The 14,217-nt window shown below is 36.9% G+C and overlaps 2 protein-coding genes across 2 annotated transcripts; one reads left to right on the forward strand and one right to left on the reverse strand.

Moving 5' to 3' along the window:
* The first annotated feature begins 949 nt into the window (after positions 1 to 949).
* On the forward strand, positions 950 to 6,800 carry SNRK2.3 (sucrose nonfermenting 1(SNF1)-related protein kinase 2.3). Its single transcript, XM_059600182.2, has 9 exons — positions 950 to 1,533; positions 2,949 to 3,023; positions 3,109 to 3,210; positions 3,301 to 3,354; positions 3,493 to 3,585; positions 3,924 to 4,016; positions 4,308 to 4,412; positions 4,501 to 4,599; positions 6,086 to 6,800. The coding sequence occupies exons 1-9, from the start codon at positions 1,357 to 1,359 to the stop codon at positions 6,374 to 6,376; spliced, it is 1,089 nt and encodes a 362-aa protein (XP_059456165.2). The 5' UTR covers positions 950 to 1,356; the 3' UTR covers positions 6,377 to 6,800.
* A 308-nt stretch (positions 6,801 to 7,108) lies between these two features.
* LOC132186290 (putative disease resistance protein At5g66900) lies at positions 7,109 to 11,632 on the reverse strand. The gene is made up of 5 exons (XM_059600183.2): positions 10,817 to 11,632; positions 10,099 to 10,505; positions 8,553 to 8,920; positions 8,232 to 8,443; positions 7,109 to 8,080 (listed from the first exon to the last, which is right to left on the reverse strand). Exons 1-5 carry the CDS (start codon positions 11,415 to 11,417, stop codon positions 7,239 to 7,241), a joined length of 2,430 nt encoding a protein of 809 aa, XP_059456166.2. The 5' UTR covers positions 11,418 to 11,632; the 3' UTR covers positions 7,109 to 7,238.
* Between the last annotated feature and the right edge of the window lie 2,585 nt (positions 11,633 to 14,217).

The raw sequence follows: 14,217 nt of genomic DNA on the forward strand, positions 1-14,217 counted from the left end.
GGCGAGACGGGTTATGAAAGAGCTAAGGAATGGCGGAGGGTGGCACCAAAAGGAGAGGCTAGTTAGGTTCCGTCTGTAATTGTCGGGATGAGAGTTGCCATATTAGGAGAGGAGGGTGAGAGGCAAAGAGGGATGGCGGCCGCCAGTAGGAGAGAAGTATGTGTGGATAAATGAAAAGACAAAGTGTATTATGCTTTACATGTTTTTTTTTTGTTTTTTTAAGAGAGAAAACATGCTTGTAATAATAGAGTGAATATAGGTGGCCAACGAACATTGCCGTTCCAACAAGCCGCCTTGTTAAATCAGATCGAATATTCCAATAAAAGTTCCTTCTACCAAATAGGAATCTTATTATGTTGCTCTCAGTAGTCTACACTCTTCGTACTTATTTAACATCACGACCCCTCCAACGTCGATGAAACATAATAATAAATTCAACGGTATAGATCTTTGGATTTCATGGTGCTGCGACGAAGCGAATCACGGCTCCCATCGTCGTGCTCATTTTTTTTTTTTGGGCAAAATAGTGCCCGAACGTCAGAATTCAGAAACTTTCCTTTATTCCCAAGGCTTCGTCATGAGTGGACAATTTCTCTTATCTTAATTGACCAAAACATCCCTCTTAAACACTCTTATCCTATTTTCAGTTACGTCAACCACGAACCCGATCAACAAATAATGTGCTATACGATTAATAAGTAATTTCTTTTAAATTTCACATATTACTTTTAAATATTAGGATTTAAATTAAATCGTATCAGTAATTGTTATTTTAATATTTATATTTTATCACAACTAAAAATGGAAAATATTATAAAATATTTTATAAGGACGGTCAAAAATAAAATATAAAGAATTGTAAGTGATAGAACACCTAAAAAATTGAAAGTTAAGTACGGATATTGATCCAAACTGGGGATATAACAGTCATTTAGGAAACCTTCAGGGCCAGTTAAATGACAGAGAGGGAGAGAAGACACAACCAGGTCGAAACGGCGCCGTCTCAACACCAACCAGACATGAAAACGACGCCGCTCCTTGTCTTCATTCACATTGTACCGCGCACTTATCTCCTTGGCAACATCATTTCCCATCTCTAAAGTCTCCAACCCCGCATTGTTTCGTCGCCGATCACAAAATCTCTGACACCCACCTTTTCCCAGGCCATACCGAAACGCACTTGACGAAATCTGTAACCGTCTACGCCACCGACTCACCCCGAGTTCGCTGAGTTCTGAACGGTTCTTTTCAAACCGACCTAAGTGGTCTGTAAAAACTACGATTTAACGAACCGTCGTCATTTTTTCAGCTCTCTAATGTGATCGAGCTTGGATAGGTCAGAGCCGGAGAGTCGAAATGGATCGGGCCGGGTTAAACTTCGGGCCGGGTATGGACATGCCGATCATGCACGATAGCGACCGGTACGATTTCGTCCGAGATATCGGGTCGGGGAATTTCGGGGTCGCTAGGCTGATGAGGGACAAGCACACAAAGGAGCTCGTCGCCGTCAAGTACATCGAGCGGGGGGATAAGGTCAGTTTTGGAAATTTACAAAATTAGTTACTTGCCATAATTGGTGTATTTTCTTCAATTATTGTTTCGGCGTTTGTTATTTATGGTGGGTTTAATAGTGTGTGTTCGTATTTCTGGTTGTTCTGGGTTTCCTTTTTTTATTAGTTTTTGGTGTTCTATTTTTGGGAATTGATATTTCCTACAAAGAGATTGATTAAATCAGTTGGTTATTTATAGTTTGGCTGCTGAGAAGCCTGAACAAGAAGAATGATTGGTATACACTTACTCAAGTCTTTTTTTCAACAATTTTTTTTTTTTTTTTAAGCTATATTGTATGGAGTCAGAGAATATGTGTGACTCGTCAAGTTGATTTTCCTGATTTTTTCTTCAGCCTTTTCGGCTACCAAACAGAGAATTTTTTGTTAACTTGAATGTTTTCAGGTTTTTGTCTAGCCACGAAGGATCTGGCACTTGTTTAAATTTCATTTGATGATGATATATGACCAAATTTTGCATCACTCAAACTAGCCGCTTGATGGTTTACTGGATTGAATGAATGGGGTTGGGCTGGCTTCTGTATAGATAGGTTGGGAATTCAAATCTCCTTTTTTTTTTTTTTTTTTTTTTGGCGTAATTCCTTTTTTACCTCATAACAATTTATTTAATTTTTAACAATGTCTAATCAAAATAAAACAATAAAGTCATTTAACTCTATTATCAGCTATATAATATCTTGTCTTTTCCTCTCATTTTCACCTTGCAAGCAAACAAGAGGAGGGATGCTAACTCACCTTTCCTCTCACATTATTTATTAAAACATTAAAAAGCTAGTGTTTTTCTGCCCTGCTTAAAGTGGCGTATCTAGAGAGAGTAATTCTAGATATCATACTTTTATTCTGCCACTATCCCACCCTGCTGATGTGATAATGCCAATCAGTCATTGAATTATTTATTTATTTATTTTTTATTTAATTTTATTTTTTTTAACAAGGGGTGATGGCACTGCTACATCAGCAAGGTGGAATAGTTGTAGGATAAAAAATTGGTTTTTAGCATTTCTCATCTAAAGACAAAGAAATGGTTGAAGTTTTGAAGATTGTGAGAGAACGGCGGTTGAGCTAAAGGCTTTCTAACTTTCTTGATCTTTTGTCTTTCGCTGTTAATAAATTTTGATTACTTATAAAAGAAAAAAAATATTATTTCTCCTCTCCTTTGTGTTTTTCTCTCTCTACAAACTCCCAAAAATAGTTTAGAAGTTGAGGAGGGGAGGGCTGAAGGGAGAGAGAGAGAGAGAGAATAAGTGGAGGAAGGTTTAAGTTTACGGTGACCATTTTCTTTAATATGTTTATTTGGTATTCATGAGATAAGATTTTGATAGTGAAATGGTAGAATTTTGTGGATTGCTTCTCTCTCATTGTGGTATTGTTTTGTTGCAGATAGATGAAAATGTTCAAAGAGAAATCATTAATCATAGGTCTCTGAGGCACCCCAACATTGTTAGGTTTAAAGAGGTTAGCTTATTTCTGCATTTTTTAAGCTTAATCAGGTATCAAAACGTATGAAGGCTTTATTGCTTTTGTACATCCAAATTTGTAGGTCATTTTAACCCCCACTCATTTGGCGATTGTAATGGAATATGCATCTGGAGGAGAGCTTTTTGAGCGAATCTGCAGTGCAGGGCGCTTTAGTGAGGATGAGGTGCTTAATGCAACATTCTTGAATTCCATTTTTTTTTTTTGGCGTAAATGAACTATTTATATCGTTTCTTTACTCTACTTGGTGCTGCAGGCGCGTTTCTTCTTTCAACAACTTATATCTGGAGTTAGCTACTGTCATGCAATGGTATTGAAACTTGTTCCTTTTTCTAAAAAAAAAAAATTTAATTTAATTTAATTTTGAAAATTTTGAAAATTTGTTCTTTCCTTTGCATGGAAACATGATAGTTTATTCAGCTTCTTAGTATTTTGTTTATTGATGAAGCAAGTATGTCACCGTGACTTGAAGCTGGAGAACACTTTGTTGGATGGAAGCCCAGCTCCGCGGTTGAAGATATGTGATTTCGGGTACTCCAAGGTACTAGTTGTCTTTCTCTTTCTTGTTCTCTTTGGTGTCAGTTCTCTGATTTTTCACTTCTCTAGATTTAGGATGAGAGAGAGAGAGAGAGAAGAGGGCGTGGACTGCTTTATTTGGAGAGGCTCTTGCTTCTCATGACAAAACATTAATATCAGTTTCAAATGATTTTGAGAGAGAGAGAGAGAGAGAGAGGAGGGGAGGGGGGGGGGGGGGGGGGGGGGAAGGGGGTGGACTGCTTTATTTGGATAGCGTCTTGCTTCTCATGACAAATCATTAATATCAGTTTCAAATGATTTTGACTTCAAAAAGTTTCTCTAACATTATGGGTGCTTTACCAGTCTTCAGTGCTTCATTCACAACCAAAGTCAACTGTGGGAACTCCGGCTTACATTGCTCCAGAAGTACTGCTAAGGCAAGAATATGATGGCAAGGTAAAAAGTTGTCTAATTCAATCAATTGTTGTCTTTCTTGAATGCATCAGCTAATCGTATGCTTATTTTACCCGAAGTCTGGAACTGGGGCTTAAACTGGAGATATATGTTGTGTATATTTAGTCCCCCTTGAATATCTATTTTTCTCACTGTTCTTCTTTCTCCTGGTCTAAGTTATTTGGGTTCTACTTAAATTGCAGAGAATGCAGTTACTTTCTTTCAATTTCTAATGATCCTACAATCTGGTGTTTAATGAGTTGCTGTTTTGATGTTGTGTTGCATAAATATCAGATTGCAGATGTGTGGTCATGTGGGGTCACCTTGTATGTGATGCTGGTGGGAGCATATCCTTTTGAGGATCCTGATGAACCAAAGGATTTCCGCAAGACTATACAAGTATATCATGTGGCCTTCTTATTACTTTGTGTATATGACTTGAGATCAATTGCTTTATGCATAACATGTTTTTATTGGTCCCACACAGAGAATTCTCAGTGTCCAGTATTCCATTCCAGACTGCGTTCAAATATCTACAGAGTGTCGTGACCTGATCTCACGAATTTTTGTTTTTGATCCTGCAACGGTTAGTGGTTTCTTGTTTCCAAAATCCTGATCATCTTTTTCTGCAAATATATAGATATTTTCTGTTCTATGCAACAGCTTGAGAAATGTGGTTATTTATTTTTCCATACACTGCGACCTTGGTACCTATAGCGGTCAGAATTTCAAAATTGATGTGCTTTGTTTGACCTTGGCAGCCTGGATGTCAGCTATAAATCCTTACTACGTTTTTGTTGAGTAGTTTGATTTGTGTGTCTGTATGGTTCCCCTGTAGTCTTTTTGTGTCTTTTTGTTCTTTTTAAATAATAGTCCAAAACTTGTTCGGATATTTTAATATTTCATGTCTTTCATGCAATTGGACTTTCGGTGTTTTAAAGCTGGTGAAAAGTGTTTCCATTCTTCTGAAACTTGAACTTTTTCTAATAATAGAAGTGTGGAGTTGAATCATCTTTTGTGTTTAACCGATCACCTTTTTTTTTTTTTTTTTTCAGCAGGTTGTATCTCATAGAATATAAATATAAATGAGTTAATTTACCACTTCCCACTTCCCATTAGCTTTTGCTTTTTGGGCACAGAATTTTACTGAAGATGTGATTAAATGGTTAAATCTTTTATTTCCTATCATTTTAAGTGTGTTGGTTAAGTGGTTTATCATAGTACCAAAGAAAGTGGTCTTGTGTTTGAATATATTCTATTTCTCCTATTTATGCTAAAAATTAGGGAAATCAGGTTAGGACCCCATGTGCTTTCGGCCATTTTGACATTAAGACATTGGTTTACAATTTGATAAATTTAAGACCCGAGATTGGGCCCATTCTAAATTTGAGACCTTCATTAGTCTTTATGTCAAATAACTTAAATGACGGTGAAAATACAATTATGCCATTTATATAAAAAAATTAAAAACATAAACACGCCCTGCCAACCATGACTGGGCGTGGAGGAGGCGTGAGTGGGTCGCCCCCACAATGGGGGTAGCTTGTGGCCGCCCCTTTTGAGGGGGTGGCTCGCAGCCATCCCGTGATTCTCTCTCTCTCTCTCTAGATGAGCTGAGGGGCATAAATGTTTTTCACAATAATTTCTATCATTTATTTGATGAAAAGATTGAGGAAGGTCTCGAATTTAGAATCGGTTCAAACTCAGGTCTTGAATCTGTTAAAATGACTAAAAGTACACGGAATCATGATTTGATTTCCCTAAACATTACTTGTATTGGATCCCATTTATGAGGGCACATGTGAGAGGAATTGTTTGAGTAAATGGTTAAATTTCTAACTTCCCATTAGCTTAAGTTTTTGGGAATGCTAATAAGTTATCAGTTCGAGCAAGTTCTGTAAACAATTCTACTTGTTGAAATTAAAAAAAATCCACCATTCTTGGACCATGCTGTAGAAAGTTGAATGGTAATGAAGTATAGATATTTTAATTTGTTTACTTTATTGATTTATTTTGTTGGCTTTGGGCGAAAAGTTTAGCGCAAATGAAGGATTTTAACTTAAATGCTACAGAGGATTAGCATTCCTGAAATCAAGAACCATGAATGGTTTTTGAGGAATCTCCCAGCAGGCTTAATGGACGAAAAGACGATGGGCAATCAGTTTGAAGAGCCAGACCAACCTATGCAGAGCATGGATCTGATCATGCAGATAATTGCTGAGGCCACTGTACCAGCAGTTGGGACTCATAGCCTCGACCAGTATTCGTTCGACCACGGGGATTTGGATGATGACATGGACGACTTGGAATCTGACTCTGAGCTTGATATCGACAGCAGTGGGGAGATAGTCTATGCACTGTGATCTCGGGGTATCTGGAATTCAGAAAACACCATTTGTGCAAGTTAGTATGGTTCTTTGGGCCCTATAGCTGTGTGAAGATCTAACTGAGTGTCGTAGTGTCTGGTAGATCAGAATAGATAAGACCTTAGAGAAGTGCATCATGTTAGTGTCCGTAGTGCTCCTTGGAGTTGTGTTCATAACCTGAAGCTTTTCACCCTTGCGTGTGGAGGAATTTGATTTTTACAGCTTTATAAAGGGGGTGGTTGTGGATTAAAATTCTACTGGAGAGGTTGTAAACTGCCCCTCCTCCCTGTTGAACTTCCGTTTATTTGTCATTTTTGTATTGTACTTTTTCTCCATGGTTGTGTTTTGGCCAAATATATGGATGTACTCATGTACACTTTGTATAACAGTTTCTGTACAATTTGAATGCAGTTTATTATTATTTTTTTCTTATATAATTTCTTGTGAGGGAAGAAGGCTCACCACGAAGCTTGCAATGACCCTCCTCTTCTGGGCGTCTTTATGATTGTTGCTCTTACACAGTTTTTTTTTTGCACTCTATGCATTGTAAGTTTGGATCAAGTTATTGGATTTATCTGAGCCAAATAGGAATTTAAAGCCAAAAAAAAAAAAAAAAAAAAAAATCATTTGACCTTATATGTGTTAATTGTTATGGCCATTTTTTCAAAGAGATGGTGATCTATTTTTGCCTAATACGCAAGCATTAAGTACATGCAGATATTAAATTAAAACATTATTAAAACTCTGGCTTGCTTGGAAATGACATGATGTTCATTGAAAGTTTATTAACCATAGACTCTCCCAAATACGATAAATTATATGTAAGAATACTACAACATTATTCAACAAGAAATAATTCTCACAAACGATTGAGAAGCCAATGCAAGTTGGTATCTTTTGCAGCCAACTTTATCTTAAGACTGGGGAGGGACTCTTTCAAAGGCTCCCATAACTCGGCCCTCTCTTTGTCACATATCACAAGCTTCAATTTCTCAAGATTCCAAGTTGATAGTGGTAAAGGCTCACGCAATCTCATGCACCCTTTCATGTTGAGCTCTTTCAAATTACACAAGTTACCAATGTCTTTAGGCAACTTTCTAATGTTTGTGCAGTCAGATATGTCAAGAAGGCTCAACTTACTGAGGCTTGTGACCGACTTTGGCAACTGTACCAAATCAGTACATGACCTAAGCCTTAACACTTGTAAATTTACCAACTTTCCAATCTCTTCTGGCAGTGCAGATAGGTTATGACAATCAGTGATGCCAAGTTTCTTAAGGCAGACAATATCACACAGTCCAGCAGGCAATTCAACAAGATCAATGCAAGAGTCAATGTTTATCTCCTTTAGATTTGGCAATGCATCTGAAACCTGAATAGTACAAGCCCTAGAAGCCTGACCAATATTACACATAAACAGGGATATCTTTTCCAAACTCTTCAATTGCACTGGGGACTTGAAAAGGGAAGTAATTGAAACCTTCTCTAATCTGATTTTCTTTAGATAAGAAAGAGACCCAAGTAGCTGAAAATTGTCTAATTCAGCATGAAAGTAACCATAATTTGTGACTATCAAGACCTTTAATTTATCCATTTTTTCCACAAACTTGGGTAAGGTGTAATTCTTTGTTTGGAAATTCAGAACTAAAACCTCAACTTCTGATGCTTGAATATTACACCAACTTGATGAGAACTTATCATCTGCAAACAATATCATATATAGTGTGATTGCGTACCCAATGTGCTCAGGAAAAACAAAAAACAGGGTAATACCAAATACTCTGTAGGTTACTACTTGTGTGTATATGTGGGTGGGGGTGGGGGTGTTTGAGAGTGAGAAAGATGAACCAACCAGTTGAGATTGACAAGAGCTGGGCGCTGATAGGTTGCTGCCCTGATTCCTTCCACCACTTGGGAAGCTTGTTTTCACTTATGTCCACAATCAGTCTTTTCCTTTGTTCTTCTGGCTCCTGGCTGCTCTCATGTATAGCTAGCTCTCTAAGAAGATCATGTTGTAAGACGTAGTCATCACTGCAGTAGATGCCAACCTCACTTGCATCTTTCCTAGTAAATGAGCAAAGATAGATGCTTAGAAGAGATTCGAACTCTTTAGTCTTTACTCATGAAATTAGACTACAATAAAATCACATGATACAAATAAAAGCCAGCATACCTTGTGACAAGAAGACTAGCCAGATTCCGGTTGGTGATTTCACATAGGTTGGCGATGGCCTGGATGCCATCTTCATCTAGTTCGTATAATTCTGACCACATATCAATTAAGGCAGTAACACGGATCCTTTGGTCTTCAGGGAATGAACCAAGGTCCAGGAAACACTTCTTGATGATGATCTCTTTATCTTTGAAATCTAGGCTTTTTTGGAGACAAACAAGCAGATCACTACTAGTACTAGAAGCAAGTATAGAGTGATCATTAGACCATTCCATAACTCTACTGCGCCAGACCATTTCAGACTGCCCACACAGTGATCTGCCAATCACTTTAAGGGCCAGTGGAAACCCCCCACAGTCTTTCACTATCTGCAATTCAAGGCCACCAACTAAAATCAGCGGTAATATTTGTCAATGTTCTTGTTATCTAAGCTGCATTTGTCGTTTATAAATATGAAAACATGGTTTGTATGCCTACTTTTTCTTTATTCAATTAAGTTTTGAGGACAATGGTGAATTGAATACAAAAAGAAAATAAAAAAGCGCCAAAATGCATGCATAAGTATGCAAGCATAATTTTGGCAGGAAGATATGGAATTATGTATGTGATGTCCCACATTGCTTGTGTGTGGAAAAGAAGACGTGTTTATATGGAATATGCTCTCCCTAAATGGTATGAGGCCTTTTGGGATAAACCCAATAGTAAAACAGCTCCAAGTGGTATGAATATTGTCCGCATTAGGCCAAGCCCTCACGGTTTAATTATTGGGTTAACTCCAAAAGGCCTCATACCATTTAAAGAGAGTATATTCTATATAAACTCATCATTTTTTCTACACCCAGGCAATGTGGGACGTCATAATCATCACCTCTTGAGACTCAGCGTCATCGCTAGTGACTCTCATTGGCTTGTGCATGCTCCCCCCATTTCAAGCTGGGTTATGGCTTTGATACCATATGTAATACCCCACCCTAAATGATATGATATTATCCGCTTTGGGCCAAGACCGCACGGTTTTAGTATTGGGTTTACCCCCAAAATGTCTCATACTATTTAGAGAGAGCACATTCCATATAAACATGTCATATTTTCTACACCCAGACAATGTGGGACGTAAGTCATGTGGTACAATAGCACTGCATGACGTGACCCTGACGAGGACGTTAGGAATTTAAGAAGGGGAGTTTGTAACACTCCGGTCCCATATTGTAACGACCCACGGAAAAGTGCTAACCACATCTGCGCTATTACTTCAAAATGACTAGTCAATTTGGAGGTTCCCTAAAATTCATTATAAAGCCCAGTTTCATCTAATAACTAGGTAATGTGGGACTTAGCACCTATGGCTATCTTTATAAACCACCCACTCTATGTGCGTTTCTTCTTATCTTCTCAATATGGGATTGGAGTATTACAATTTACTTATCAAGATAAGAAATGGTATTATGTATTTCTTCACTCATAAAGATACCTTACCCAAAAGACAAAATTACAAATAATATATTAAGTGTATTTCATACCTATATATCACAGATTGACTAAGTACCTTTTCGACAATATCTTCACTGGGAATGTAAGAGCTCCCATCATTCAGGATTGCTGATTGACGAAAAAGCTTCATTGCAGCTTTACCATTTAATGGTTCTAACTTGTATCTAAAGGGGAATCTTGGAAATGCAGTTCTTGAAGTCACTAGAATCTTGTAATTCGGCATATGAAATGCAAACTTGTCAAGAAGAGATTCTGATCCAGACCAGACATCATCCAAAATCAACAAAATAGGCTTTTGCTCCATTCGATTCAGCAGTTGCTTCAGCTTGCTGATTGCATCTTCATCACTTGAAAACTCTTGAGGCACCTGCTCTTTCTTCTTGCGAAATATTTCTTGTACAATGACCTTCACGTTGGGAGATTTTGAGAACGTGATAAAAAAAATATTGCCCTCATATTTGCCTGTCCAAACTCAATGCAGTGAGAAAACTGCCACAGACCCACATTTCATGTCTTATAACATTTGTAATTTTTTGTACGTAGAAACATGCATAATGGCAAAGTCATATGAACCGAATTCCCAAACCAATCCCAACCCTTTTCTCTAGTTTCTGGAGATAGAAGTTCTCTCCTCTATGAGAGATTTTCTCTTTCCCCTTCTCCTACTCTCTTTCCCAAACTATACTCTTGCAGCGAATTCTCTATAAAGGTTACACATGATACTAGTTTAAAGAAAATGAAAAGAATATTTCGTAAAGAAATGAATTAATTACCTTTAATTTCCTGATCCCGACAAAGCATTGTCACCAATGTGGTCTTCCCGCATCCTCCCGGAGCAGTCAAGACAAGAATGGACACCTCCTCCTTCAGCAGCCGCATCTTCAACTCCTTCAAAGGCACATCTAACCCAACAGTAAAATCCGGGGGTTCAGGAACCGCGCACGACCCCACACCGGCCAAATGCATTCTCGCAAGCGTATCACTCACCACATTCCAGGTGTTGGACACACTCCGATAAGTCCATGCTGTCACATCAAGCTGAAAGAACCTGATAAGGTCCGCTTCCAACTTTTGAAGTTTGCTCGTGTAATGGAATCTCATGGGGTATTTCCACCACGGGAGCTTCGAGTACTTCTTAACGCGATCTTCGCCCTTCTTTATCTGTTCGATCAAGGCGCTTATTTCCTCTGGGCGACCCATTTCTTTGTGTGACCTTTCTATGTCTTCCATCACTCCCTTTAATCTACCTAACGTAGATTTAAGGCGTTTCAGAACATCGTCGAACATAAGGGTGTTCCCTGTGACAGCCATAACGGTTCCAAACAAGTCCGAAACTGATTTTTCCAATGCTGCCTCTGCAAGAGCTACTTCCATAACTTTGCTGCGATAATAACACCCAAAATCTTAGAAACCCTAGAATCAAAGACAGAGCTCAACCAATTTATGTTTCAAATTCTCCTACTTCTTATCTGATTTTCTTTGCGCTGATGAGGAAACTGTCTCGAAGCAGAAAATCTAAACAAGTAAAAAAGAATAATATCATACGCTTCTTCCTGGAAAAGAAATGGAGGGGAAGAAAAAGACTGAAGTAATCGATTAACACCTTCTTCCCCCCTTCCCTTGTGGAAAAAAAAAAAAAAAATCGATTAACATGCAATTGAGAATGCATGTAAATTTCATGCCTCTAACTTCGAAGCTTCCTAGTTTCAACGCATTGACTTGGTCAAAGTGTATGACTTGGGACCGAAGCAATTATTGCTTTACGTTCCAGAATTAGAGCCAGTGTTTGCCGAGAGGCCAGGCCCACGGCCAGTACTGTATTGCTTTTTAGGAATACTCATTTAATTGGTTGTAGTAAAAATATTTTGCGGAAAAAAGTGAAAAAATATATTTTATATAAAAAATATAAAAAAATTGTTTTGTAATAATTTTTTTTATTTAAATAATAATAAAAAAATGATTGATGTGGTATAGAAAGTAGGAATGTTTGAATTAATTTTGAGGTAAAAGTATTTAATTTTTTGGGATTGAGGAAGAGGCCTTGCACAATATCGGTCCAGGCCATTGGCAAACACTGCCAAATTTAACGCTCGTGTAGTAGAGTCTTCACTCTTCACTAGGGATGGGTATCGCTTCGGTCTATGTCCTAGAGACATTTTCGCCTATTGATTCCTAAAAGTTGATTAATTAACCGACCTCATATTAATAAGGAATAATTTTAACTTTTTCAGTTAATCAGTTAGTCGATGAATAGGTGGTCGGTTAAGTCGATTAATTGTCGGTTATAAGTTTTTATGTCAAGATTTATCAACTTCCTTATAACTACAGAATCAAAAAATAATATGTTTTATAAATGAAAAGAAAAAGTAAATTCATTAAACACGTACCAAAATGACAACCACAGTCAGTTGGACAAATACAATAAGGAAAGTTACTAGATAAAATTCAAAATTAACTTGAAAAATCGGTTAAGTCAAGTAATTGTCGGTTAACCAATAAATAAAAAAAAATTCTACCGCCTACTGAATCGAATCGATGTTGAAACAATATTTTTATTCCTCCTATCGACCATCGGAAGTCGGTTGTCAGTCGGTGACGGTTCGGTGGCGGTCGGTAAGCGATTGGTATGCAATAAACTGTTAATCTGCCCGCCCCTACTCTTCACTCTTTAGCAACTACAATGTAACAGTAACTGCCTAACAGGCATTGGCTGGATGTTTGGAAAGGGAGATTTTTTGTTAAAATAACGAATGGTCTATATATACATGAAACGACGTCATTTTTGTGTTTATATATATATATATATATATATATATATATATATATATATATAAACAATGTTGTAAGTAAAAGGATAAAAATGTATATTATCGCTTTTTATTATTATTTTTATTTTAAAAAACAGTTAGCGGTTATTAGGGTTATTAACCGCTAACCACCGGTTAATTGCCTAGGCGATTAGCGAATTTTACTAACCGTCTAGACGGCTAGATTAGTGATTTTAGCCAATAACTGCTAACCGTAACCACCTTTTCACCCTTAACTATTATTGTTCTACAAGAATTTAGACCTATGGTGTAATTATATTCAATTAAAAAAAAAATTTAATTTTTTTCACCGTAACCACCTTTTCACCCTTAACTAGTATTGTTCTACGAGAATTTAGAGCTATGGTGTAATTATATTCAATTAAAAAAAACTTTTAATTTTTTTCACTGTTCTAGCATTATGGTTGAAATTTTCGTTTACATTCTCGCTACAAAACATTAGAATAGCATAATTAGAAGATTGAATCATCGAGTTAGGAGCGTTATAATCCTTGAAGCCCATTTAGAGAAATAATGCTTGAATGTTGAATTACATTTTTAATTTTCCTTTCCCCTTTCCCCCTCTCCCGCATTTAATGGAAAATAATATTAATAATAATAATTTTCCCTTTGGTCAGAGTATAATGAGTTACCAAGCCAAAGGATGGACATTTATATTATTGATTTGATGCTCATTGCAGTTAATAAATATATCGTAGCATACCTTTCAATATATATATAGTACCAAACCAACTTGCAATCCAAGACTGATTGAGAGCTACACAAATTGAAACTCTAGCTTTTGTTTTTATTTTTTCTATTCAAATGGGGAAGAAGGAAAATGAGATTACAAAGAAGATAAGGTCTTTCCCCCTATTAATGCATTTAAAAAAGAGAAAAGAACAAGCGATAAAAATGCTTTCAAAAATACGATTGGAAGAGGCCCATTTCGCAATAGCACTACATGAGATTTTTGAAGCGGTCAAAGATGTAAAAATGTAGAGTTGCTTAAGAATATCCCTAATGATTGGAGCAAAAATCCAAATGAAGAAAGAGTTGGCACTATTAATAGCCATTTGAAACTCTAGTTGGCACAATTTGAATGAAGTTTATTTATTTATTTATTTTTCTTTGTATCATTTCTCGTGAGGGAAGAAGGCTCGCCATGAGGCTTGCAATGACCCTCCTCTTCTGGGTGTCTTTATGATTCTCGCTCTCACAAATGGAATTCTATCACAGATTTATTTTATTTTATTATTATTTTATTTTTATTTTTATTTTTTTTTCACTCTATGCATTGTAAGTTTGGATCAAGTTATTGGATTTATCTAGCCAAATAGGAATTAAAAGCAAAAGAAAAATTCAAA

Source organism: Corylus avellana, chromosome 6, assembly GCF_965113065.1.
Source record: "Corylus avellana chromosome 6, dhCorAvel1.hap1.2, whole genome shotgun sequence".
Classification (NCBI taxonomy): domain Eukaryota; kingdom Viridiplantae; phylum Streptophyta; class Magnoliopsida; order Fagales; family Betulaceae; genus Corylus; species Corylus avellana.

Excerpts from the sequence above, each read along its gene's own strand:
- SNRK2.3 (XM_059600182.2), top strand. The coding sequence starts at position 1,357 with ATGGATCGGGCCGGGTTAAACTTCGGGCCGGGTATGGACATGCCGATC. Across the intron at positions 1,534-2,948 it reads ACATCGAGCGGGGGGATAAG|ATAGATGAAAATGTTCAAAG; the intron begins GTCAGTTTTGGA and ends GTTTTGTTGCAG. Across the intron at positions 4,413-4,500 it reads ATTTCCGCAAGACTATACAA|AGAATTCTCAGTGTCCAGTA; the intron begins GTATATCATGTG and ends GGTCCCACACAG.
- LOC132186290 (XM_059600183.2), bottom strand. The coding sequence starts at position 11,417 with ATGGAAGTAGCTCTTGCAGAGGCAGCATTGGAAAAATCAGTTTCGGAC. Across the intron at positions 10,506-10,816 it reads TCGGGATCAGGAAATTAAAG|GCAAATATGAGGGCAATATT; the intron begins GTAATTAATTCA and ends GAGTTTGGACAG. Across the intron at positions 8,081-8,231 it reads GCTCTTGTCAATCTCAACTG|ATGATAAGTTCTCATCAAGT; the intron begins GTTGGTTCATCT and ends TATTGTTTGCAG.